We start from the raw sequence: 27,712 nt of genomic DNA, 5'->3' as shown, positions 1-27,712 counted from the left end.
ACCAAAATTTTCAGACGGAGGGGAATGGCCAAAAAATACCAATATTAGTCTATTGGGCAAACTCCAAATTCAAGTCTTATATTGATTCTTGACAATGGTGTGGCAAAATATATATCCTTAACCAACAAAATTCGTGTTCACTCCAAAATGGGGCTGAAAGGCGTTTGTAAATTTGGCCGAACATGAACATAAACCATGCCCGGTTAAGACATTTACTAGCATACTAAGGCACTAATAAGTTTTGAAGAATACGGGCGTTTTTGCCTCTTATAAGACCTTGGTGTCTTATAACTCTTATAAAGACGTACGCCCACCGCCCACATTTATTTGGTTTTGTTTTTTAATTAAATGGCCGGAATGTCAAAAACTCGTCAATTCTATATATAAGCATCTAAAAAAAAGAGAATTCTATGTTTTAACTCTGCCTCGGACTATATACCCCTTTCATTTATCTCTTCTTTCCATTTTCATTATCTTATTTTCCAAAAACTCTTACCGAACCAGTATTCCGATTTTACCACAACCACCACTAAAAGTTCCATTGGACATCACCACCACTACCATTTTCACCACCAAATTTAACTGGGGCTACTAAAAAGTCTATTATAGCACCTTTTAGCAGCCCATTATAGCCAACCCTCTATTGGACTTGCTCGTAGATATCTTGAAATATCCAAGCATCTTGTTCTATGTCCAGTATTTATTGGGAACGAGTTGCACAACAAACACCAATGAGGTACAAATATCATTGGGCAAACTGAAAATTCAAGTCTTGACTCTTGATTCTTGACACATGGTGTGGCTAAAATACTTGTTGTATGGTATTCCAACAAATTTCGTGAAATTCACTCCAAAATATTAGCTGAAGCTCGTTTGTATTGAGATGTTAGCCGAACATGAACATATGTCATGCCCGGTGCCCCCTTGAGAAACCAAGCATACTAAGGCACTAATAAGCTGGTGAAGCAATACTAAGTAGTTGAAAACTTGAAATACTATCCGAGCTATTTGTACTCAAAAGACTTTTTTTCTTTGGAAGTTTGTTCGTGTTGCAATATTCAGCTGTGGGTAAATGTGGGCACGCTCTACTCATCCCCAGTATCAGCCTAGTTTCACTTGCGCAGCCTCTGAGTCAACAAAATCCAACTACATTCCTATTCTTAAGAAACACAAACCTAACGTTTCTCCACTTCTCTCTAACTTCTTCACACTCCTAACTTCCTTCTAACCTTTCACTCTCAAATGGCCAACCCCATTTCAGAGCCCATTGTCGATGGCAATCAGCTAATAGCTCGATCACTAGCTGCAGCAGGTGTCAAGTACATGTTTGGTGTAGTAGGAATACCAGTAACATCATTAGCAAACAGAGCAGTTCAAGCTGGAATACGTTTCATTGCATTTCATAATGAACAATCTGCTGGTTACGCTGCTTCAGCTTACGGTTACTTAACTGGTCGTCCAGGTATACTTCTAACTGTTTCTGGTCCTGGTTGTGTTCATGGTCTTGCTGGTCTTTCAAATGCAGCTATTAATACTTGGCCTATGGTTATGATATCTGGTTCTTGTGATCAGAAAGATTTTGGTAGGGGTGATTTTCAAGAACTTGATCAGGTAGAAGTTGTTAAGCCATTTGTAAAGTTTTCTGTTAAAGTTAAGGATGTTTCTCAAATACCCAAGTGTGTTTTTGAAGTTATTAATCATTCTGTTAATGCTAGGCCTGGTGGCTGTTATTTAGATGTTCCGACTGATGCTTTGCACCAAACTGTTCTTGAATCTGTTGCTGTTAAACTTTTGGATGATGCTGAAAAGTCTAGTAATGGAGTTGTTGAGGGTGGAGAGTTTGAGGGGGTTCAAAAGGCAGTTGAATTACTTAAAGGGGCTGAAAGGCCATTGATTGTGTTTGGAAAAGGGGCGGGGTTTAGTCGAGCGGAGGATGAGTTAAGGAATTTGATTGAGAAGACTGGAATTCCATTCTTGCCTACTCCAATGGGAAAAGGGTTGTTGCCTGATACACATGAATTGGCTGCTACAGCTGCGCGTTCTCTAGCAATTGGTCGTTGTGATGTTGCACTTGTTGTTGGTGCTAGGCTTAATTGGTTGTTGCATTTTGGTGAGCCACCAAAATGGTCAAAGGATGTGAAGTTTATTCTGGTTGATGTTTCAAAGGATGAAATTGAGCTTAGGAAACCGTATGTGGGTTTAGTTGGCGATGCTAAGATGGTTTTGAATAAGATAAATAAGGAGATTAAGAATGATCCATTCTGTTTGGGGAGATCACATCCCTGGGTTGAAGCGATATCTAAGAAGGCTAAGGAGAATGTGTCGAAAATGGAAATGCAGTTGGCTAAGGATGTTGTACCATTTAATTTTTTCACTCCAATGAGAATTATAAGGGATGCTATTCTTGCACAGGGAAGCCCTGCCCCTATTTTGGTTTCGGAGGGTGCTAATACCATGGATATTGGTCGTGCGGTACTTGTTCAGACGGAGCCGAGGACTAGATTGGATGCAGGGACTTGGGGGACCATGGGAGTTGGTCTTGGTTATTGCATTGCTGCTGCAGTAGCATCACCTAATTGCCTTGTTGTTGCTGTTGAAGGGGATTCTGGATTTGGATTCAGTGCCATGGAAGTCGAGGTGTGCTTCCTTCCACACCTATAATTAACTCATATATCAAGTGTTCATTCAATGTGTTATGCCCCACATTATATTACAGATAGATATCATGCCTACATGCTGATAAATACTGTATTTGGGGTGTGATATTCTTCTTATAAGCTGCTTCTCTGCTAGGATCTTGCTTAATCCTGATTATAGAATCATAGGAACACATGTATAGGAGAGGCCTACAGCCAAGTTCCTTAAGTCATCGATTGTAGGCTGTTAGAGAAGAGTGTACTTGATCAACTCCATCTTTAGATGAAAACATGTCAGTAGTCTGTTAGAGATGAGTGTACTTGATCAATCTCATTTACTTGATAACATGAAAACATGCTTCGGGGATTTAAGAAAAGCAGAAAAACATAAGAAACTAGTCCATAGCTACAGGTTAAGCTTTTGATATCTGGTCATTGTTTTTTTTTAATGGTAAATATCTGGTCATTGTCATCCCTGAAGAGTCCTACATTTCCAATTTCTAGGGGATATAAAGAATAGACTTCCCCCTTATATATGCATCACAACAGTAGTCAATTTACGGTTTATCAATATATGCATTTTTCCATCCAGCTTATAGTAAATGTTTTTCTTCTGGTAAGATGGATTTGAATTATATTATGTGATTCCACATATAGTGATGTTTAACAGTCTAGTGGAACTAGTAAGTAGTTCATGTTGTGTTGATTTCTTTGTTACAAAATCATATTTGGTAATGTGATCTTACGAAGAACTTTTCAAATGCTCATAATTCCTTTTTTAAAGTTCCTGCAGACATTAGTACGATATCAGTTGTCAGTGGTTGTGATTGTTTTTAATAATGGTGGTGTATATGGAGGTGATCGTAGGAACCCTGAAGAAATTACTGGGCCATATAAAGATGATCCTGCCCCTACGTCTTTTGTTCCTGGCGCAGCATATCATACTGTAATAGAAGCTTTTGGAGGCAAAGGTTATCTGGTTCGAACTCCAGATGAGCTCAAGTCTGCCCTTACTGAATCATTTTCTGCACGGAAACCAGCAGTGATAAATGTTACGATTGATCCTTATGCTGGTGCAGAGAGTGGGAGGATGCAACATAAGAACTGAGGTAGAATTTCCCATCAAAGAAAGAATAAAAATCGAGTCCCAAAATCAGTAGATAGGATTGTTGGCAGCAACATAGAAGCCCTTGTCCCAAAGGACCGAAAGGAGGATGCTGACCAAGAACATCTAAGGTTATGTCAGAGCTGATTTTTCACAACTGGTATCGTAATGATTGCGTAATTATATGTTATTATAGGCAATAGTCGTCATAAGATAAGATGAGTGAATGTTGTGTTAAACTTAAGCTTCCATTTGTAACCTGTAAACTGATCAAGTTTGTTTTTCCTGCTAAAGAGCGTGCCTTTAATGGAAGTATGTCCAATATGCTGACATGAATTCCGTTGTTCAAGAGTCGCAGACTTGGGGCTAATTTAAGTTTAAACTGTTATTGTAGTACAAATGACTGATGGCATTTTATAATCCGAAGTTCGCTGATTTTTTTTCAGTTAGACACAAACCTTGCGCAGAGGGAGCAGTAGTGAAATATTTTTCACAATAATGTTATGTTCTGTATGAATGAAGTGCAAATTTCTTTTTGAAAATGCCTCACGAGATTCAGGCAGTTAAGTTTTAATTAGTGCCTGATTACACAATCATTGCTAGAATGGAACATAAAATAGAACAATTGTTCTATGGAAATGGACATTTCGTGTGACATTCTGTACCAAGAGATGTTCAAATCAGGTAGTTCAAGTTGGGAGGGGAACATCAAATTTCAGTGTCAAGAGTAGGCAGAATTCTGATATGATATTTCAATCATAATAGCATTTATAAATAAGATCAGATCGAGAACATGATCAACTGATGAATTGTGAAGTACTTCTTTCCTATCTAGTCTAGCTAACAAAGCGACAGGCACCATTCTATAATGAAGAAGTTAAGATAGATGTGCTTTATTAGATATATTGTTGGCCAAGTTATCCTATGCAATGAATTAAGTGGGAAATCGAGTATGCGTGCAAAACGGAAACACATTAAAGTCTGCTACCTCGGTCACTCTTCACAATTGTTCTAAACCTCCTCAGGGATATGAATATTTTGGTTTTATAGCACCCGGAAAAACCATGAAAAGCAGCAGTAATTTCTTAGGAAGTAGGGGAGATGACATATTTGCTTGAAATACGAACTGGGAGCGAAAACCTACTAGTTCTTTAGTGCAAGAATGTTGACATTGAAAATTGGGACTCCAGATTCTCTGCATGAAGTTAGTCAAAAAACTTTTGCCACTTGTTCCTAGGAAATTTCTCGTTGAATTGTTCTATTGGCTGGCTGCTTCGCCGCATGATTTACCACTGAAATCTCATATGACCAGATAGCTCGCACATACAAGTATACAACGATGCAAAGGCAGACTTGGAATCTTGGACAGTTGGAGTTGGACAGTTGGACTCCTATTTTCCGACATATCTAAAATACTTTAAAGAACGCGGCTGTTATCTACAGTCCCGCAACAGTATTTTAATATTTTTTTATGTAACTCTTGGCCTCTTCAACCATTTTATTTGGACGGAATTGCCCATATCCATTTGATTAAATTACAAAACACCCAATCAAAATATTAAAGTAAATTTGTAATAATAATAAAGACAATTATGTCATTTAAACTCAACACACTTTTTCCACACCAAATAACAACTACTAAACATCATGTGCGGAGCACATGCATCATGCTAGTATGACTGATATATTGAGCCCAAGAAAAGAGTCCATAAGACCAATTTTGGAAAAAAGTAACTAGAGGACACAATTTTTTCTAGTAACTCAGAAGAACAAATGCCAGCTTTAAGTAACCAACGAACTCTCCTCAAGGACAAAATAAATTAAGTTAGCTCAGATTTTTTATTTTTTTTAGAATACCAATTTTACCCCTCCGTATTATTATAAATATAAAACATAGATTTTTTTTTTAAATACCAGTTTCACTCTTCTGTGGTATGTTTATAATGCAAAGAAATTTGGTGATTATTCGTATCCAAATAGGTGAACATATCTCATACACTATGTTGTTGTATAAACAATAGTTGTTCATATTTTAAATATGTATGAATATTGATTGTTCATACTCCAATATATGTTCTTACTAATCATACATTGTGTTGAGGTATGAACAATGATTGTTCATAGCTCATGTTGAGGCATAAACAGTGATTATGCATAGCTCATGTTGAAGTACAAACAATGATTGTCCATACCTCATGTTTAAGGTATGAACAGTGGTGATAATAGGTATGAACAATCATACTCCAATAGGTGTTCTTACTGATCATACATTATGTTGAGGTATTGTTCATACGATATACACCGGGTCGTTTCGGTTGGGCCAAGTCGTTTATTATTTCGCGTCAGGGATATACCTGACCTTTTATCTACCCGAGCCGTTTTTTATTTCACGTCAAAAGTATACTTAATCTTTCATCTACTCGGTCCTTGTGAGTGATTAAAAAAACAAGAAATAAGCCAAAAAAACCCAATTTCCAATTTTAATCATAGTCTACGATAGCTGGATTTTGAAACCATTGATAAGGACATTTTTTGCTTTATAACTACTAGAGAAACTAGATTTCACATTTTAATTATTAATAAGGACAGACTTGACTTTTTTATTTTTTACTCTTTCCAATTTTACCCTTCTATGTTTTGTATGCACTGACGTCTGTGCATACTTCGCATACCAAGAGATAGTATGCACTGACACGTGTGCATACCATTTTCTTTGTGATGGTTGGTATGCACTGATATCTATGCATACCTCGCATACCAAGAGGTGGTATGCACTGACACTTATGCATACCATTTTCTTTGTGATGTTTGGTATGCACTGACGTTTCGTGTATACCTCACATACCAAGAGGTTGTACCATTTTCTTTGTGATGTTTGGTATGCACTAACGTCTGTGCATACCTTGCATACCAAGAGGTGGTATGCACTGACACTTGTGCATACCATTTTTTGTGATATGATGCTTGGTATGCACTAACGTCTGTTCATACCTAAAGTGGTATACACTGGCACCTGTGCATATCAGGATACTATTGTCTTTTTCGGACAAAAAACAATTATTGTCCTTGAGAGTATTTTTGAAATGAGTGTGGATTTTTTGTTTCGTTATTTCGGAATTTTGTCCTTTTCTGTTTTGTCCCCTATGCGTTGAGAGTATTTCTTTTGGCCGTTTTGTTCTTCGAGAGTCAAGCAAAACTCATAAGATTAAAGAAATACGAAAACGTTAAATACATGTCAAAAATAACACCCTATTTTGCCAATATATATCACGATGTTTTGCCCCACGTCTACATAAATGATCCACGAAGTGTGTCGTGTTGCATGACAGCTTAATGAGCCCCCTAAAATTTAAAGAGGGATGTCGCTTTTGCAAATATTCTTACTTGTTTCTATTCAACCTAGTCGTGTTTGTTCTTATTCAATGTACTTAAATGAAAGCTAAGAGCATCTTTAGGAGAGAAACCAAGAAAACACCAAATATTTGAACCAAACTAAATACCAAACCAAAAAAACACCAACCAACTTCAAAAGCGATATCAAATAGTTGACATCAAATGACGCGGTTTTGATAGCCCACGCAGCTTTCGCAAAACCGTGCCACAGAAGCCCAAACCCACGCGATTTTCCAGAAACCGCACGATATGTTGCACATCAACTTTCTTCTTTCTTCTCTTTTCAAATATCTCATGCGGTTTTCGCAAAACCGCGTGATTGAAGCCCACACTCTAGCCCAAGCCCATGCGGTGTTCAAAAAATCACGCGGTTTTCCAAAACTGCGAGAGAGATTTGATACAACACCAATTTGGTGTTTGCTTTGGTATTTTTTTTATGTTTTCATCAACATGTGTCTCTCCTGAAGATGAAAAAACACCAAATTATTGGTGAAAATTTTAGTGTTTGATGCGAGGATAGTGTCTCACCTAAAGATGCTCTAAAGGTCCTAAACGAACCACCAACACCAAGTACACAACAAACTGCAGCTAAGAGCAAGTCCAATGGGGAGCAGCTATAATGGGCTGCTAAAAGGTGCCACATAGGCCCTTTAGTAGCCCCAGCCAAATTTAGCAGCCCAAATTCGAAAAACAAATCTAATGGGGACTTTTAGCAGCTGGTAAGTTTGGGATATGGACTGTAGAGTTTCTGCCGTCACTACATTAAATTGCAACATACGGCATAAACTCTGTCGTCTGTATACTACAGACGCTTTAACGCACGAATCTCTTCTTCTCAATTCACTTCTTCAATTCCTCACTCTTCTTCACTCCCAAAAACCAAAAACAAAAACAATTCGATTTTAGAAATTCAATTTTAGAAACAATTCCTCACTCCTCTTCCTTTTCAATCGTAAGTTTTACTCTCTCCTATTGAAATTCAATTTTAGAAATGTTAATTGAATTGATTTTAGAATTGAATTAGAATTGCAAATTCAATTTTAGAATTGAATTGAATGAATGTTAGTTTGAATTGCATTGAATGTTAGTTTGAATTAGAATTGAATTGAATGAATGTTAGTTTGATTTTAGAATTGAATTGAATGAATGTTAGAATTGAATTGAATGAATATTAGTTAGAATGTTGGAATTGATGAATGTTAGTTTGAAATTGTGCATTTTGTTTAAATTGAAGTTATAAATAAGAAATTGTTGATTGAATTGCAGGTGTCACGCAAAATGAGTAACAAGGGTAAACGATTTTTCGGTCGAAAATCAGTTAGTAGATTGACAGAAGAGTCGACATCAGCGCTAAACGTCGATGACGATAAAAACGTCGATGAAGGCTATAATTTGCAAAACCCTCCAGTAATTGAATTTTCAAACCCAATCTATCCACTAACACATGCTACATTGGCTAGAAACCCGGAAACTCACATCTCTCGTCATGTAAATATGGTAAGCATTTGATCGTTAAATTTGATTTCTTTAACATCATAATTTGTATTTTTTTTAATTTTAATGAATAAATGTTTAGGGAGGGAAGGGGGAGATGAAATTGCAGTGTTGTTGGCAATCCGTGAACAATTGGTGGAAGATAATGGTTGCCAAAGGAGATTGTTTTGAAGGTATAAGAAATGAAATTTTACAATCTCCGTTTAGGTCATTGTTTCGATGTGGTTATCAAAACGCCAACCGTGGTTTGATATGCGCTTTGATCGAGCGGTGGTGGGACACAACTCACACTTTCCACTTTTCACAAGACGAGATAGGCATCACTCCAATGGATGTTACTATGCTCACGGGAATGAGCGTAGGAGGGGGAAAGGCCGTTACGTTTGGAGAAGGTCGGTTTGCGACTTTTGATTATGCACAGCAAAAATGGCCGAATATAAGGCCGGAGTATTGGGCTAAAGGGGGTATCAAACCCTCTTTTTTTGTGAATGAGTTCATAGAGAAGAGGAAAGATAGTGACGAAGGTTGGTGCCCGACGGGTACAGATCATGAGAGATATTTGAGGGCATTCTATTTTTACTTAATCACGCAGTATTTCTTCCCAACGGGTGATAGTTCACTGAGATTAGGTTGAATAGAGTGTTTGGTTTGGTTAGAATACATGCATCAGTATGATTGGGGTGGTGCTATATTTGGAGCTTTGATTTACGCGTTGGATCAAGCGTGCCGAGTCACAGCTAATGTTGCGGATGGTCAATGTGGTGGCTTCACCCCTCTTTTACAAGTAAGTTTTTAATTTTTAGTATTATAACTTTATGATAGTATTATAATTTTTAAATTACGTACAAGTTTGATTTTGATATTTGTTTTTATGATAGTATTGGTGGCATGAGTACGTACCGACCATGACTCCTCTTATGAGACCGAGCATGGACCGTGATATCGTCCCACGGATTAGAGCATGGATGAATGACTTTAAAGATCGCCGAAGTGGTTAAAAACGCCACAACATTCACTTAGATCGTAACCAACTCGAGACTAGGTCGGCATTGGCGATACAGTGGACACCATGGTTTCATACTCGATATATGCAATTAAATGTTGATGATGTGGAGGGAGATACCATGGATGATGTTTGGTTACTGAGGCGCATTCACCGCGGTAATGCGTCGTTCATATAATCTTACAATGCGCCGAATCGTCTTTGAGTTTGGAGGTATCATCATGTGGTACCTGGGCGATAGGTGTTGGCACCAAATCGTTGGGACACCTTTCATCCCACACCCTCCTCCGGAGAATATGTGCTCATTGGGAAGAGTTAGTCAATGGAGGTCCTATCTTAGAATGCATGAAGACTTGTGGCCACAAGTTTCTCTATATTTAGATGTGAATGGTGACTACGATAGTTACTGGGATCGCGTCTCAAGGGGTCCTATATTGCCTGCTAACATGTACAGAGCTGCTAATATAGACTTTGTGGGACATAAGGCTATTAGAAGTGATTTGCATATCCCACACCCTGCTGAGCCCTACTCTTCATCTCAAGGTCCTTACAAGGCTTTTGTTTCAGCTCCTTCCGATCCGGATAATCCATGGAGCTATGGCATAGTTATATCTTAGGGAATGTATGTTGTCATACCTATACCTCATGTTGATCAAAGTTATCTTCCGAACCTTGTCCCAGATTTTGACACTCTAGATGAGTTAGTATTTGGTTTATATTTTGAAACTTGAATTATATTTGGTTTATAGTGATGATTTTTCTTAAAGTTATTGATTTTTTTTGTAGGCTACACTTAGAGCGCGATATGCATGGGATGTGTGATTCGGTTATGACTACGATCGACGAATACTATCATTATATGGTGGCCGAGCGAGAAGAGAAGCAAAAGTCACATGATAAAGTCGCAGAGTTAGAAGCGCAGATGATAGAAATGACATTGCGAGAATCACGGTGAGAGAGTAAATCAAAGAAAATGGTAACTTTGCGAGGGTTCGAGTCAAAATTAGTTTAGAATTTGTTTTTATGTGTGTTTTAATTTACTTCTATAGATTTTGTTTAGTTGAATGAATTGAATCATATTTGTTTAATGAATGAATTTTGGTTAGTTGAATGGATGTGTGGATTGTTGAGTTGTAGAATGAATGGTAATTGATTGTGGAGTGAGTGGAATGGAATAAATGGAATAGAATGAATATGAATTTGTATATGAAAAGAAGAACAAGATTTCTTAGTTTTTGCGTCTGCCAAGTACAGACGGCTGAGTTTATGCTGTCCGTATCCCGAAACTTATTATGGCAGCTGCTAGCGAAAGTCTTAACTTTGGGCTGGATTTTTGGCTCCTTCTAAATCTAAGACCCTTTTAGCAGTCCTATTGAAATTATGTTTTTGTGGTTGGGGTGTTATATTTGTCTTTAAAGCCCATATAGCCCTCCATTGGACTTGCTATAAGATAACAGCAAACCCAAGACTGAACTCAGCTACAAATTGATTATTTTCGAGAGAAAAAGTTCTGCCCTGTCACGACTCGAACTTTCCTCGAAAGTGCTAAATATGCGTATTGCATCATCAATGAGATCATATTCCATCTTTCCCTTTCACTACAGAGACGCCAGTCACAAATCACTGATACAACTATAGAAGCGTCATATTCTTAGCACAATGACCAATAACATACTCTTTTATATGATCATATCTCCAATTATTTCAACTGATGATTTTTGAGATGACTTTGATATTATATCAGGGCGTCATGAACTTAAATGGAAGACAAATTGGAGTAAGTGAACGAGTGCAAACCAACTTCTCGCGTCTGTTTCTACGTCTTTGAGTTCATTAAGAGCAAGTGCCTTCGATCACTTTTACTCCAAGTTGTTGCCACTCAAAAACTACTCCTCCGAGTATACAAAAAAAAAAAAAAAAAACTTGGGTTGACCGTATTTTTTTTGTGTGTACTAGGAAGAGAACCAAATTTTTTGGGGAGGGAGAAATCCTAATTAGCTCATCTAGTGGGGTTAATACTAGTTAACCCAAAGTTTATTTTCTCGAACCAGGCTCCCGTCTTTGATTTAGTAAACTATTGATTGAAGTATGCAGAAAGATTGGTGTGTTGTCTGCCGATTTACTCATGGGGAAAAAATGCAAAATAACCATTTCACAGTCCACATTGATTGGTTGATGTCCACAATGATTAGTTGATGCAGCTCAAGACAATATTTTTATTTTGTAGTTTCAGCTCAAGACAATATTTTTATTTTGTAGTTTCAGTAGGTTGCAATAACAACACAATTTTGAATGAGTGAAATGATAGGAGATAATTATATATTGGAGATGATGTTGTGGTTAAAGGAGAAGAAAGGATAGTTTAAACTTTAAACATAGGGGTATATTGTGTATTTTAATTTTGAGGCAGGGACATTATCAGTTGTAGGGATGAGAATATTGACACCCTAAAATGATGCTGATATCAATGTTCCTACCCTCTTCAGATATTTCAATCCTTCAAACTCGCTGAGATATTAGAAATGTATCATCGTGCAAAAAAGAGTAGAATTCTACATTCAAAACGAAAATTTACCGAATGTGGCTAAAGTTTAACAAAACAAAACTATATTATTTAAATAGGAAAGATAATTACCACCTAAGAATATGTATGTTAGGCAACCCCCAACATGTTCTCATCTACAAAGCTATCGTCGTCATTATCACTACTATGGATCCTCCAAGACACGGGAGGCCATTCTAATTTACAAGTTGTTCTCTTCGCTTCAGCTGACAAACTTGGACCTATAGCAGCACCATTCTCCATAATAACACCCATCTTCCATGCCTGCCATTGCAGAGTAAAAAACTGCAAGTAGCACCTCTTCTACCTCATCGGTACCTCCTTCAAACGTTGAAGGAGCGCTGTCTGAGAACAGTGTTCCAGATTTATGAGGAAGCAATAAATAGATATGGTATGAGCCAGCACGATTGAAGAATTAAATACAGAATTTTACAAGAATCGTAGGTTGACATCTCTCCATCCCAAACCAGCCTCGAGCATCTACACGAGAGCAAAAAGATATTACCTCAGCATCTTTTATGATTTTATCCCTTAAACACGTGTTAATTTAGAGACTGAAATACAATTCCTTAGGACTCTGTTTCGGCAAACAAATGATTCACTGACAAGTCTTTTAAAGGAAATCAAAGTCCTCAGAAATGATATATATAATTTTATGACAGGAGGCGGAGGCTTCTTAATAGGATCAACGAAGTGGTGCATACCTCCACAGTCCTCCAAAGTATTATCTGCTCTGTACCACTCTGTAACTGAGAACCAAATCATCGGGCTTCTTCCATATATAAGCTCGAACTGTGGCTAAGCTCATTTCTGGGGACAAGACCTGGAGAAGCAAAATGAGACACATATGACCTTCAGCTTACAGACAGTGAATGTCCAGATACACGGCAGCTAGATAATATTTACTAGCAACAAACAAACCTAAAACTGTCTATCAATACTGAAGTCTGCTTTCAACAGTTACCTATTAAAGTAAACTCAAAGGTTTTCTGCAGCAGCTTAACTACTTAAAATTTTCATTTAGACATTAAAAATCAGAAATGAAGTCTCATACACATCATATAGCACACAAAAAGGTGAACTCATATACAAGAGGTCAACTGTTTTTTCCGATCCCACCCTACATTGCTCTCAGTCTTTACCCATAGAAACATTTTGCAACAAACATTGGTGCAGCTTCAGCACACCCTGCACCATATGCACATGAGTATGTCACTTCAGCATGGCTCTGGCATGTATATTCGTATTTTAGATTATGGTAGTAAGGTCTCAACCGCACACTACGTATCTGCAGTCTATGGGAGTGGGCGAGTGAGCACAACCACAAAGTTTTAAGATCACAGTTTTTTCTTCGAGAATCTAACCCTATTTCGTGCATATCAATTTCGATTTACTCCTTTACCTCAGCTGTAAACAACCTTCAGCAAAATTGTGCCCTTCCTTCCTTGACTTCACTATTGATTTTTTTTTCAAGTGTAGCTCTGAGTGTTTTATATTTCTACAACTCCTCAGATTCCTTCTGTTGGAGTATTAGACACTCATACAGCGAACATACAAAAAAAAAGGTGGTGTGGATTGAACACAATTAGGTTTTGATGTTCAATCTTCGGTGACGTACAAATATAGCTAGTAATCAAATTTTCTATCACGCAACAAGCCACATTTACACTGAGAAACAAAACAAGGGGGGAAAGAAGCATTCAGAGTACCACAGTTTGTGTGTTACAAATGAGAAGACGGAACAACAGGCACAGTTTACTTTTAACCTTTACGATTTATAAACTAGCAAGATAACATGAAATAAAGTATCAAAATGTCCACTAGTACCCACACCACAATCTCTACAATTCCCAGCGCTTAAACCACGCCGACCAAAGATTGAGACAGGTAAAACACCATTTCTTAGATGTTCATGACAATCAAATTTTAGTTGACAATTAATTTTAGTTGAAAAAGTTGTACATTTTAAGTTTCTGCGAGTATCTCATAATTTCAACTGTAACCCACTTGCCTGATTATTGCATAATATCTCTATAGTAGGCTTCAGCTTTTGGGGCTTTGACCCTAACCGAAAAGCACCATCGCCTACTGTAACTGGAAATTGTGATTGTCCTGCCAGTCCAGGAGCAAACGTTCCATCTGAACTCCGAGCATCAGATGCTTTCTCAAGAACCATTTTTTCAATAACATAGTTAACAACCTGCAAAAAGACATTGACAATATCTTTAACTTTTAAAGCACAGTAAGGTGACATACTATCGTCTGTACCCATTGTTGTAGAATATTAAAAGATAGGGGATGGTTATATGAACTCCACTAAAACAAACTCCAAATAAGCTAGAAGCTGATTTTTGGTGGAGATGTTCTCCACACAATAGAGATCATCCTCACACAAAAAAAACAGCTCATTTGAAGATGAAAAACCTCGTCAAAAATTGTTTAGAATGTTATGAGATTATCTAACGGCCCAGATTTTTTTAATTTCGATATAATGATACAGAGTAAATCCACGGCACTAACAACTAACAGATAATTTGCATCCCCCCAGAATATATCAATAAGCCATGCTACTAGACGTTTGACCTAAGAATTATTGCCAATATTGATTTCCAAAAAACTGCATCCTTATGCTATATAGCACTTAGGTGAAAATAACTTAGTCTCCAATCTTATCACAGGTATGCGAAGCCTTCTCTACTAGAAAGTAGAAACCAGGACCAAATATTTGATCCCCTACAACTTTCACTAGAAACAAATTGCTGTGAAAAAAAAAAGAATTATCACCAACACTGGCAATAAATCTACAGTACAGAAATTTTATAAAAAACAGGTTTTCAAGTGTTTAGTGACAGAAGCGACACCAATTAAAGATAAAAAGAATAAAAGGAGCGTAAGAAAAGTATTTACTTTGTGTATTCGCAATATACGCGGTGCACTCAGTTTCCCTTGAGTGAGGACTTGGATGGTTGAGCCTTCACATGGATGTAAATAGAAACTACACCTGCACAAAAGCCACGAAAATAGTGCGCTTCTTGAGAGAGAGAGAGAGAGAGAGCACAGTCCTTAACTCCTTATAGTATTACACTATTATATATACAGCAACAACCCATAGCTTTAACAGCTCATAGTGACTGCGTGGTTATAATAGTTGGCATCTTAAGAATACTGAGGAGGCATATAACCTGAAGGTATATAACCTGAATACCAAATTCAGAAAATCCCAAAAAGGAGTGTTTGAATGTGAGATAATAATTAGTTGGCATCTTAAGAAAAGTGCACGAGAATATAACCATATATACCAGATTCACAAAATCCCAAGCCGGATTAAATACCTACATATTATACTCTTGCTACAATATCTGCAACTGTTAGAAGTACTCGGAAACTATTGTAAGTGATTTGGTTCATCCTAGCCTAGGACCTGAATATGGGGAAGAGATGGACTTATCTTTTCCACACTGAACACAGACCAGGATATAACTCTTCATTCCCTTAAATCGGCAGTAAGTTTCTTTTTTATTTCTTTTCCTTTTTTTGATACGGGCAGGTTAGGAATTTAGGATGATGAGCTATTGTTTATAATTAGCTTCATAAGTCATCTTACGTTAATATAATAACAACGGTCACATAAGAAAGTTTCTATGTTTTTATAGTAGTGTGTAACTAAATGTTAAAAAGTGAAAATTTGTTTTAGCATTATGAATGAACTACAATGTACAACAGATCATTAGGAAGTACTGCTTATTTGAGGACAACAACAACTCAGTGCATCGATTTTCTCTGTTTTACCAAATATATTATGTATAGCTATCTTTTCCTAGTAGTCACTGCGTGATAAAGCTTATTGAACTTCACTATTTCGCAAGATATCCCCATGACCACTTATATCTCAGTCAGAATAAGGGTTCACCAAAATATGTTCTGAACCTCTGATATTCCCTTCAAAAACCCATTACCAAACATCACCCTAACCTTTAAAAAAATGTGGCAGGGCAATATGTGCAGCGTTCATCACTTTTATTTTTCGCTAGTCGTCTTACTGCAAGTCTAAATATAAAATAATTGACTTAAATAATATCAAGGAAAGAATATTACTTTGTGATGTCCTTGGCTGGAAGTCCTTTATCTAAAACACAATCCAGACACCACCTAGGAATATCCTTCTCATCTTCTGTGCCATCAAGGTCAGTAATTTTCTTTCTCCATGGGCCTCCATGAGAGCCCTCAGTAATTATTGACGGTGGGGATATTGTTGAAAACTCAAATGCATGACGGACCACAGAGCTGAGGTTCTCAGCATTATCATCAACTTCAACTCTTGAGTGGGAATGACTTCTGGCAGAAACATCCTTCCCTGATGGAACATCACCATTAACTGGAGCCTGTAATCCAGACTTCGTCCTTCTTTTGGCCAACCAATGAGCAAACAAGCCCTTGAGGGTCTCTTCAGCAAGACCAATCTGCAGAATTGTAAACAATTTAGCAACACATACACATAGTTCTAGAGCTCATATAAAAAGTACAAACTTCGTATCTACATTCCTGCAGGCCGGCATATGTTACAGCGCATAGAAACATTTCGATAAATCTAGACATCTAGTATCTACAAAGGAAAATAATAAAATATATAGCAAATAACAAAAAATTGCAGCCTGTCGAGAAGAACATGCAGATGTCTGACATCGTAACCAAGAAAAACCCATGTAATGAGCAATGTGCAAAGAAAGTGATTAAAAGCCCATCAATTTAACCAACATGTATTTTAAGCACAATATGCACATACTTTAAGCATACAATAAAAGATTTTGGCCACTCATATACACTACACAGGATTCAACGGAACCAAGAGCAACAATCACATATAGAAAAGTAACCAGTATCGCCTCTACATTTTCTAAAGACATACATAAAAATGCAAGACATATCTAACAACAAGATGAACAGAAAAAATATAAATCCAGGTGACATGTTTTACAAAAAGAATGAGTTGTTTGACATTGTCGAATAAGTTAAGAGTCCTATGTTTCCCCTAGACAGAAGAAAACAACAATAATCATATTTTGTCCTTTGTGATTGAGGTATGGGGAGTCCGTTAATCATCTTTTTCTGCTGTCCTTTTTCTTGGAGATTTTTGGTGTTTTCTTTTATCTAGAATCCAGTTTTTCTTGGGTTTGTCAAGGGTGGGTGAAGAAGCTATTAGCCTCGAGTCCATTCACTGAAGGGTCGCCGTCTTTGGGACATTCTTCATTTTTGCAATCCTATGGGGTATATGGTTGGAGGGGAATAACAGACACTTTGTCACCTATGGAGATAGTGATTAAGGCCATCAAAGTGCTTTTGTTGTTCTGGTTGAAAGTGCACTACGAGTTTCGAGACATTACTTTTGAAACTTTCATATGCAGATGTGAGTCCATTATAAGTTTGATGAGAGGATTTTGCTGTTCTAGTTCTTTTTTTCGTGTTCTTCTATATAAACCATACTTTACCGATCAAACTATATAAATAAAACACTAATCACTCCCCAGAAATTTAAGCCAACTAGATGTAGTAGTGTAGTACATAAAGTGAGATATAACATTGATATTAGATAAATATTTTTTTGCATGCAAGTCGGGGAAAAAAAAAATTTAGAAAGGATTAATGAGTGTTTATGACTGTTACAAGTCTACAACCAAGTTACAGACCACACTCAAAACCTTTAGTAGGTTTGGCATGGATTTTCCACTTCAGTAACAAAAGATGGCCGATTTACACTCCAAAGAGCCTCCCCTCTATTTAGACAAATGCTTCATTGCTAAAGATCATTTCCACCAGATTAATGAAGGCTAATAAGTAAACCACTTTAGCATAGATACCAAAAAAAATCACTGTAAATTTTACCTTGTGATCTTCCGATACCCGACAATGTTAAGATCAGCAGAATACATCTCTGCGGCAAAGCATTGTGGAGTATCCAAATGGATAGACAAGCTTCCAAGCCTTGTATCTGTGGTAAACCATGCAGGAAAACTGACCTGTAAATGTCACAAAGGGAGGGGATGGAGGAAAGGTTATTTGCTTTGGTTTCTAATTAACAGATGTAATTTCACTCGAGATTATTGCAGGACAAAGACTTCTGCAAACAAGTAAAAAATCAGTACCATCTCAAACAGTTCTTCCTTCCTCTCCTCGAAAGAAACCTGCAAGAGAGCCATTACATGCATGAACAGAAATAGCATCAACCAGGTAAACTAACATTTTGTAATAGTTCCAGTCCCAAAGCAACAAACAGGGAACAATTTTTCTCAACATACCTTGCCATAGTCCTCAACCACGACTCCTCTGGTGACATCCCATAATTTTACTGAACCTGCAGTATCCTATGAAAGAAAAGTAAAATGTTATTTATAAAACTCCAATTGCAAAAAGAAGCACAACTATTGGCATTGAAATATAAAACCAGAAGAAACAAAGAGATAGACAAGAAGCACTCTGATAAAAGGCTATCAATTTATGTGAACAAAATGCCGTATACGGTAAACAAAGTGGCAAGCACCGTGATCACCTTGGTAAGGACCTGTCTTCTGTTATTTAAGATTTCGTGCTGCACAATCCCGGATGTCCCGGGGATAGTTGAAGCGGGATTTTGGTAAACGGGAACCTGGAACAATGTATAACCTTCAGCATGTGCGCAATCCAAGTAAGTATAGAATACAGACGCCCACTCGAAAGTACAACCAAGTAATGAGGCTCAAAAGAAAATGGCATGATAGCACATTAACAGTGGAGAATGCTTATAAATTCAATGTGTAGAGATGGCAAAATAATTTGATACTTACAAGAACATTAAAGAATTGAAAATACACGGCATATCCAACATATAACCACAATTCCCATATATCACCATGAATATGAAATTTCATGACTACCAAATTCTCATGAAAAAAATTAAAGGGTCAAAGACGACCCTTGCCTTGAAACCAAACGCAAAATATGTTGTAAAGACCCAACGGTCTCCATTAGAAACACTTTCAAACTTTATTTTCAATTTTATAAGTAGAAATCCTTTCACTTTCAAAGAATGCTTACTTTTATAAGTATAACTCAGCCCTCTTTCTACTAATGTCTAATACTAAGTGGATAGCCGATCATTTACCAAAAGCAATTTTTTTTTGATTGGCAAGTCTGTTTTTTAAACGAGATCAGTAACTCAATGATGCGGTGGGGTTCGAACCCCAGACCTCTGGTATCATCACCCAAAAGCAATTATTTCAGTGTATGCAAAAGCGAAAATGGAGGATCTTTTAGCAAAACACTAAGGGTGCATACATTGTTACGATGGAAGTCAAAGAAACCTAATTTGATTGGTTTAGGGGAGCTGGTTCTCTTAAAAATTTGAGGTTTCATCATTGTATGTTTTTAAACTATAGGAGCATCAAACTCAAAACAGGTGATGAGTGGAGCAGCTCGAGAACTTTTATTCTATAATGCTTTAAGAATCCCATGTGAGACTACTAAACATCCCAAAACGCTCATTCACGTGTGGTGTTACTTGTGCCTAACACATAGACAACATACTACTAGGTGACATGGACTAAACCGCCCCTTTGGGTAAATACAATAGCATGCTCTGATACTATCTTAAGTTTTAGGAGCACCCAACAAAAAACCAATTGGTGGTGAGTGGAGCGGTTCAGGAACTTTATACTATAATGCAAGGCATTAAACATCCCCTATGGGACTATACTAAACATCTCAACATATGTAATTGGGATATCGTTGTGTTGTAATTTTTTCTGCTTTCAGTTTGGGGTGGTAGGTGGCCTAGGTGCTCAAATCTAATATCTAACTAAGGTAGTCCTATTACTCCTATCAATAACTGTTGATTGCAATCATTTTTTTGGGAAAGAAATATACCATTTACTGATAAAGAAAACTAAATAATGTTAAGAGTTCTAAGAGGACATCTCCCGAGGGGATTTTAAGGACTAGACCGCAGGCCCAGTTTGTCATTACCCACATATGATAGCATATGAGCCCTTCAACAGAGGCACAAAGTATTACATTATTCGCATTAGAATAAACATTACATTAAAACTTACAGGAGAAGATCCCTCTAAGCAGGCCCTCGCTCTGGAGAAGGATAAGTTGCCAGCCAAGAATGATCCACCTTTTTGAAAAACCTTCTGTGGGTTTCGTCCTTCAGCTGGCCATTTGTGTACTAAAGAATCTGTTGTTGCAACCCATATGCTATCATCATGCAAAGCCAGTTGAGATATGGGGTGCTCTTCTGTGCAAAGTAAGAGGCTCTCTCTTGTCGCCAAGTCTGTAACGTATAGCTGATATAGCACCACAAGGATATCAGAGCAAGTCAAGCAGTGAAAGTTGAGAACACAAAAATAAAAGTTGAGAAGATTCCATTGCTTCAAGTTTAAAATGGTGCTCACCGAAAGGTCTCTTCCACCACTATAGACATGGCTGAATGTCGGAGTACTGGCGAGTGCCCAAACAGAGTCAGTATGTACAGCATAGGAATGCACACAACGCTGTTGACTGAGATCCCATAGTCTACAATAGTAGGACACTGAACTCAATCAGGACATAATACATTGTGTAATTTTTTCTACGAAAACTTACCTAGTAACAAATAGGAAACAAAATCTACGGGAATTCATGGAATGTAAGGATTTTAGATCAACCTCATTTTTGTAAATGTAGTAGCTGGATCAGTGAACAAACGAAAGAGGAAAAAGAAACTGTATTAAGATAAAATAAGAATTCATGGTGCTATCTGGATTGAACAAAAATCTTACCATTAGATTGGGTATAAAATAACTCTCTCTTTCTGATACAAGATTGCATTTAGCGTATATTCACTATGTTGTAATTTTCTAGTCAATACTCAATAGAGACTGAAATCCTGTTGAAGTTTATAAATATGCTAGAAAAGGTTTGGGTTGGCACTCCCCACAAAGTCATAACCATATATCCCTCAACTGGGACGAAGGCCACAATCCCATCGATTGTACTCATGGAAGTATATCTTTTACAAATGGTGATTGAAGCCAAAAGAACACAAACTTGAGTGTTAGGTTCTGCGACATATGAGACCAAAGAAAACGTTTGTACTCCTTGGACTCACTTTCCATTTGGAAGGTAGTTTAAGGTGCTTATATGATAGACAGGCACACTCATTCGAGAATTTCAATATTCATCCTTGGTCTCATTTGATAGTTCTCTATGGTAGCTTTCCTGCTTTCCATAATACCAAATTAATTGAAAACTATTTTTGTTAAAAATATGCATGCGTTCATGAAACTGTTGATGATAAAGATTACAACATTTTTTTCTTTACACCAGGTGTCAGCAGTCTCTTCCACTTTTGGTTCTAATAGTTGTTCAACCTCAACCATTTAGGTGCTAATTACATTTTACAATGCCAATGAGTGGGAGAGTGAATCCCATTCTCTCATCAATCCAAAGAAGTCCATTATACATTTATACATGGAAGCATGTTGTGGAGACCCACAAGTTTGTGACACTTCTGTATGTTACTGGCATTCATCCTGTAGGCTTTGGTATTTACCTTTGTGTCACAAGTCTTTTAAGGCAAGGTACACCATTGGATGGGCCGGCGTCCAAGGAGCCGACTAGTAATATTAATATTACCAATTAAAAAAGAGCATTCCTCAAGAGTGTGAAAATCAGTCTATACCACTACTTATATCCATCACTTATCCTATCAACACTAGTGGTTGCTCATCCAATCGTGTCAATGCCACATCCATCAAATTAATCCCACATACAAAATGACACATTTTAAATCGTTATCTCCACATTCAATTTCAATATAATGGTCATATTCACACCACCATCTTTCCTTAGTACTTAGAACTTGCCCCTTCATCATCATCTTCTTCTTCTTCTTTCCTTTTTTGCTCAACCCTTTCATCCTCGCCAACAATTCACAATTTGATGAATTTCGTTTATATGTAGTGTTTGTTTGTCACGTGCCCCTTCATTTTTTTTATTAAGCTTCTTCATTAATCGATCTCCGCAACTAAACTCCAAATCCTTGCAAACTTTCAACAATGGCTTCAGTTGATAAAGCAAATACATCTGTATCGATCTGTAATCTAAAATCTAAATTGTTGAATTAGGTATTATTGGTTTAATTGAGACAGCATTTCAGTAAGTAGAGAGATTATCCAAATATACAACGTATCAGCAAATTGAATTCAAACATATGGCGTGCAAATATGAGAACACCAAAATGCAACCACTTACATTTGTTTTAAACATATATCGAAAGAAAAATTACCTGATCATCGAATCCGAGGAACCTGATAAGCAATATCTGCCAAGAAATGAATGAGAAATTAGAAATGATGATAGCTCAACAAAGTAGTAAACTTGGTGCACTCTAGAACTCAAAAGCGGACTAACTTAGGTGAATAAAGTTTTTCCATGTGGATGGATAGCATGACATTTCTAAAATAAATAAATAAGAAAGTTTAGCTAAAATAAAGGAACCAACAAGTACATCAAAGAAACTGCATATTCCATTCAACCTGCCAGTAGAATCCAGAAGCAGAGCCCTGATGTTATCAGTATGCCCTCTTAGCTTCATAGTCTTTGAACCAGTTCGTGGATCCCAAACACGTACAACCTTCAGTACCAATACAAAATTCGAAAATGTTAGCTGTGAATTTGAAGTACTACTTAAATGATTGTCAAGAAACCATAAACAGAATCACAAACAAAATTTAAATGGTACACGTTCGAAACTTGGAAATAAGAATCTACTTGTGACCGTGATTGAATACCTTCTCAGTTCCACCAGAAACAAGTATGGTTCCAGTATCATTCATTGCTAATGCGTATACTGACTCTTTATGACCTTTGGCAGCAATTGGACTGTATCCATGAGACTGGGTTGTGTGCTGAGAAATGCTGCTGCTCGAACTAATAGATCGTAAGCTTGTAATAGGAAGCCCAGAATTGCTAGAAGCAACTATACCATTTGGACAGTCATCCTCTTTAATGTCAATAGCCTTCGAGACTGGAGCAACTGCAGCTTCAAGGTCCCATACAAACACCTCCCCACCAAGGCCACCAGAGGCAATTACATTACTCTAAAATTCACGGCACTATAAAAGGATTAGAGACTTGAAAAGGCAGTATCAATGCCACCAAGGATATCTAAAGTCCTCCCTAATAGCCTTAAAAAATAATACTAAACAAATGAACATCCAAATAATAATAGGAAACTATTAAATGCGAAATTACATTTTTTTCGGCTGCAGCAAGACAAGTAACATAATCAGAATGTTGATGGAAAGTTCTGGTACAAATTCCGTCGGACAAGCAATTCCATGTCTGGCATCAACAGGATACTTTCGTTGATTAAAAAAGAACAGACTTTACTAATCTAAAATGTCAAAAAATAGTTTCACTAAACTTAGAACCTTGAGTGTGGTATCTGAGGAACACGAGACAAGGGTATTATTGTCGGTAATCAAAGCATCGTTAACCTGCTCAACAAGAGGGGCCTCTGTCAGTCATAACAAATCAATATGTTGTTATAGATCAAATAAATTAGAACAGATCTGGGACATAGCATCATTAAAATGCCCACCTTCTATTATCATATATGCTCACACAGAATATTATTATTAATAAAAACTGCACTTTCCACAAGGAGAACTTAAAATAGTTGTTAACACTACAGCGATTCTTTTGGACAAAAAGAATAGAAACCTCTTAGGCTCTTACTATTGGGACAACGAGATTCTTCCAAACCACTGATCTAGAATAGATTGAAGATTCATTATAGAGTATATGCTTTATTATTACAAATATTGTTGGTTTTTTATTCTTGTTGTTATTATTAGCAGAAGCAGCAGCATGCAGGTAAACCTAATTTGTATCCTCCTTATGGGAGACATTTTGTTTTCTCAATTACAGTTCATATATTTGATTTTTCGCTTGATCAGTCGTTCGATCACCAAACGTAGGATAAAAGACAAATATAACAACCTTTTAAACCACTCAAAGTTCAAGAAATCATTTGCAAATTGGAAGAAATATTTACCCAATCAACGTGTGACTCGAATGTGGCAGAGCAGGTAGCAGCTTCTTCAGCCAATGCCCACCTTTTCAATGTACCATCCCGGCTTCCAGTAAATAAATAGTCACACACATCAGTGACGGATGATTTCAACAAAGCTAAGCAATTTACCCCAGCACAGTGCTGCAAAATACAACATTCCAGAAGAAATCAACATAATGATATCAAATATTCATCACGTCAGAGATCCACACAATAAATCAATATATAACTATCAACAAAGAGATGCTCTCAAATATACAGAGATCCACACGGAAAGAATAAACAAGAAATAGCTGCGACAGGGGAAGAGAGAGAGCTCTAGTCCCTTAAAAGAAGGATCTAACCAAAAACTTTAAGAATACAACGGCCTTAGATGAAAAAGAATAACCTTTTTATCATCAGCATTGTTGAGCACATATGTTAACCTCTTCTCCTTGCGAGGACGAGTGGAATTTGATGTATTCCCAGCACTACCCACACGGTGCATTGCGAAAATTCCTGAAGAAAAAAAAAAAACAAAATCCATTGGCCTGGAAATACTAGTGATACCCCAAGGGCATATGTCTAGTTAAGTGAGTAATCAGACTATAATTACCACCTGGGCCTTTTATATATGATGATCACTGGGTTAAACGAATCAAGTTTATAGAAAGATAATAAACATTACAATGTTCAGTGATTCACAAAAACAACTTGTTCTTGTAACTTATAATAAATCCAAGACATACCTTTAATTTGAAATTCAATTTTTCTTCTGGTTTTCCATTGAATTGATGGGGCGGCGCCTGGTTTTATCTACCCGTTTTCAAGCAAATCAATTGCCCTTCCCTTTTAACTCGTAAATAATATATCATTTTCTGTTGCTACATGGGACATCAATGTTTTTATGTCACATTGACTATCGCTTCAGGGTAGTTTTGGTATTTTATTGGAGATATACATTTCTTCTGAGTTTGCCTACACGTCAGTTTTTGCTTAAAAAACTAATAAAATACTTCATTTCTAAAAACATTTTGAGGAGAAATAGAAAATTGTTTTCTTTATCAGCCAAAAAATAATGACCAAATGCAAGAGTGACAATAATTTTCATATATAAATTAATTTTAGCCATCAAAATATAAATCTTGTTAAAATTATTCGAGTTTTCGGATGTTCGGGTCGGATTCTAGCCACAAACATAAAAACTATATCCGTTAAAATTGATTCGGATATAGTCGGATTCAGGTCACATCACATACCATTTCCAGCCCTATCTGGGGCTCAAATTCTGCCAGCATCAAAGAGTTACTTATTTCATTTAAAACAGGCTTATCAAATAAATAAATAAATAATATTCGTGTTTTGAGCCTACAGGTAAGAGCAAGTCCAATGGGGATCAGCTATAATGGGCTGCTAAAAGGTGTCATGTAGGCCCTTTAGCAGCTACAACCAAATTTGGCAACCCAAATTCGAAAAACCAGTCCAATTGAGACTTTTAGCAATGGTTAAGTTCGGGATACGGACGACATAAACTCTGACTTATGTACACTCCAGACGCTATAACGCACGAATTTCTTCTCAATTCACTCATTCAATTCCTCAATCCCCCACTTTTATTCTCTCCTCACTCCCAAAAACCAAAACCAAAAACAATTAACTCATTCATTCCTCAATTCACTCTTTTTTGTGTTCAATACTCGTAAGTTTCACTCTCTCCTATTGAAAATCGATTTTAGAAATATTAATTGTGATTGAATTGAATTGTGATTAAAATGATTTTATAATTGAATTGAATTGTGATTGAATTGATTTTAGAATTGAATTAGATTTTGCAAATTCAATTTTAGAATTAAATTAAATTGAATTGAATTGTGATTGAATTAGAATGTTGGAATTGATGAATGTTAGTTTGAAATTGCACGTTTTGTTTAAATTGAAATTATAAATATGATATTGTTGAATGAATAGCATGTGCCACGCAAAATGAGTAATAAGAGTAAACGGTTTTTCAATCGAAAATCAGTTAGTAGATTGACACAAAAGTCGATGTCAGCGCTAAACGTCGATGAGGATGAAAACATCGATGAAGTCTATAATTTGCAAAACCCTCCAGTAATTCAATTTCCATACCCAGTCGATCCACTAACACATGCTACGACATTGGCTAGAAACCCGAAAACTCACATCTCTCATCGTATAAATCTAGTAAATATTTGATCGTTAAATTTGATTTTTTTTAACATCATAATTTGTATTTTCTTTAATTTTAATAAATAAATATTTATGGAGAGGGGTAGATGAAATTGCAGTGTTGTTGGGCATCCGTGAACAATTAGTGGAAGATAATGATTGTCAAGTGAGATTGTTTTGAAGGCATAACAAATAAAATTTGATAATTTCCATTTGGGTCATTATTTCGATGTGGTTATCAAAATGCCGACCGTGGTTTGATATACGTTTTGATCAAGCGGTGGTGGGACACAACTCACACTTTCAACTTTTCACAAGGCGAGATAGGCATCACTCCAATGGATGTTACTATGCTAACGGAAATAAGCGTAAGAAGGGGAAATGTCATTACGTTTGGAGAAGGTCAGTTCACAACTTTTGATTATGCACAACAAAGTTGGCCGAATATAAAGTTTGAGCATTGGGTTAAAGGGGGTATCAAACCCTCATTTTTTGTGAATGAATTCATGGAGAAGATGAAAGAGAGTGACGAAGGTTGGTGCCCGACGGATACAGATCGGGATATATATTTGCAAGCATTATATTTTTATTTAATCACGTAGTGTTTCTTTCCCACGGATGATAGTTCACTAAAATTATGTTGGATAAAGTGTTTGATTTGGTTAGATTACATGCATCAGTATGATTGGGGCAGTGCTATGTTTGGAGTTTTGATTTACGTGTTGGATCAAGCGTGCCGAGTCACAGCTAATGTTGTTAATGGTCAATGTAGTGGCTTTACCCTTATTTTACAAATAAGTTTTAAATTTTTAATATTATAACTTTATGATAATAATATAATTTTTAAATTACGTACAAATTTGATTTTGATATTTATTTTTATGATAATATTGGTGTTATGAGTACGTACCTATCATGTCTCATTTTATAAGACCGAACATGGACGTGATATCGTCCCACGGATTAGAACATGGATGAATGACTTTAAAGATCACAAAAGTGGTCAAAGACGCCACAACATTCACTTAGATCGTAACCAACTTAAGACTAGGTCGGCATTGGCGATATAGTGGACACCATGGTTTCATACTTGATATATGCAATTAAATATTGATGATGTGGAGAGAGATACCATGGATAATGTCTGGTTACGTGAGGTGATTCACCGTGTACGTCGTTCGTTTAATCTTACAATGCGTCGAACCGTCTTTGAGTTTGAAAGTATCATCGTGTGGTACCTAGACAATAGGTGTTGACA

At 36.8% G+C, this 27,712-nt stretch overlaps 2 protein-coding genes across 4 annotated transcripts; one reads left to right on the top strand and one right to left on the bottom strand.

Annotated features, from left to right (window-relative positions):
- Positions 1–1,048: 1,048 nt before the first annotated feature.
- On the top strand, positions 1,049–4,053 carry LOC147499077 (2-hydroxyacyl-CoA lyase-like). 3 transcript variants are annotated; one of them, XM_086560899.1, is made up of 2 exons: positions 1,049–2,637; positions 3,504–4,053. In XM_086560899.1, exons 1-2 carry the CDS (start codon positions 1,243–1,245, stop codon positions 3,510–3,512), a joined length of 1,404 nt encoding a protein of 467 aa, XP_086417025.1. In that variant the 5' UTR covers positions 1,049–1,242; the 3' UTR covers positions 3,513–4,053. The 3 variants fall into 3 exon arrangements, with proteins under 3 accessions (XP_086417025.1, XP_086417023.1, XP_086417024.1); XM_086560897.1 differs by having other exon boundaries at positions 1,050–2,637; positions 3,421–4,053; XM_086560898.1 differs by having other exon boundaries at positions 1,055–2,637; positions 3,430–4,053.
- Positions 4,054–12,221: 8,168 nt separating this feature from the next.
- LRS1 (Transducin/WD40 repeat-like superfamily protein) lies at positions 12,222–25,153 on the bottom strand. Its single transcript, XM_086560895.1, is given in 20 exon segments — positions 12,222–12,674; positions 12,899–13,017; positions 14,206–14,394; positions 15,102–15,195; positions 16,290–16,654; positions 18,075–18,091; positions 18,094–18,208; positions 18,335–18,373; positions 18,488–18,553; positions 18,739–18,834; positions 20,276–20,512; positions 20,621–20,741; positions 22,495–22,530; positions 22,745–22,842; positions 23,000–23,308; positions 23,463–23,552; positions 23,642–23,707; positions 24,268–24,426; positions 24,674–24,783; positions 25,014–25,153. Coding segments are annotated over 18 exon segments (2,295 nt in total). The 5' UTR covers positions 24,773–24,783; positions 25,014–25,153; the 3' UTR covers positions 12,222–12,674; positions 12,899–12,918.
- Positions 25,154–27,712: the final 2,559 nt, after the last annotated feature.

Source organism: Coptis chinensis, chromosome 5 (assembly GCF_015680905.1).
Source record: "Coptis chinensis isolate HL-2020 chromosome 5, ASM1568090v1, whole genome shotgun sequence".
Lineage (NCBI taxonomy): Eukaryota > Viridiplantae > Streptophyta > Magnoliopsida > Ranunculales > Ranunculaceae > Coptis > Coptis chinensis.
Note: the sequence above shows the minus strand (reverse complement) of the source record. Positions and strands in the feature narration are given on the sequence as shown.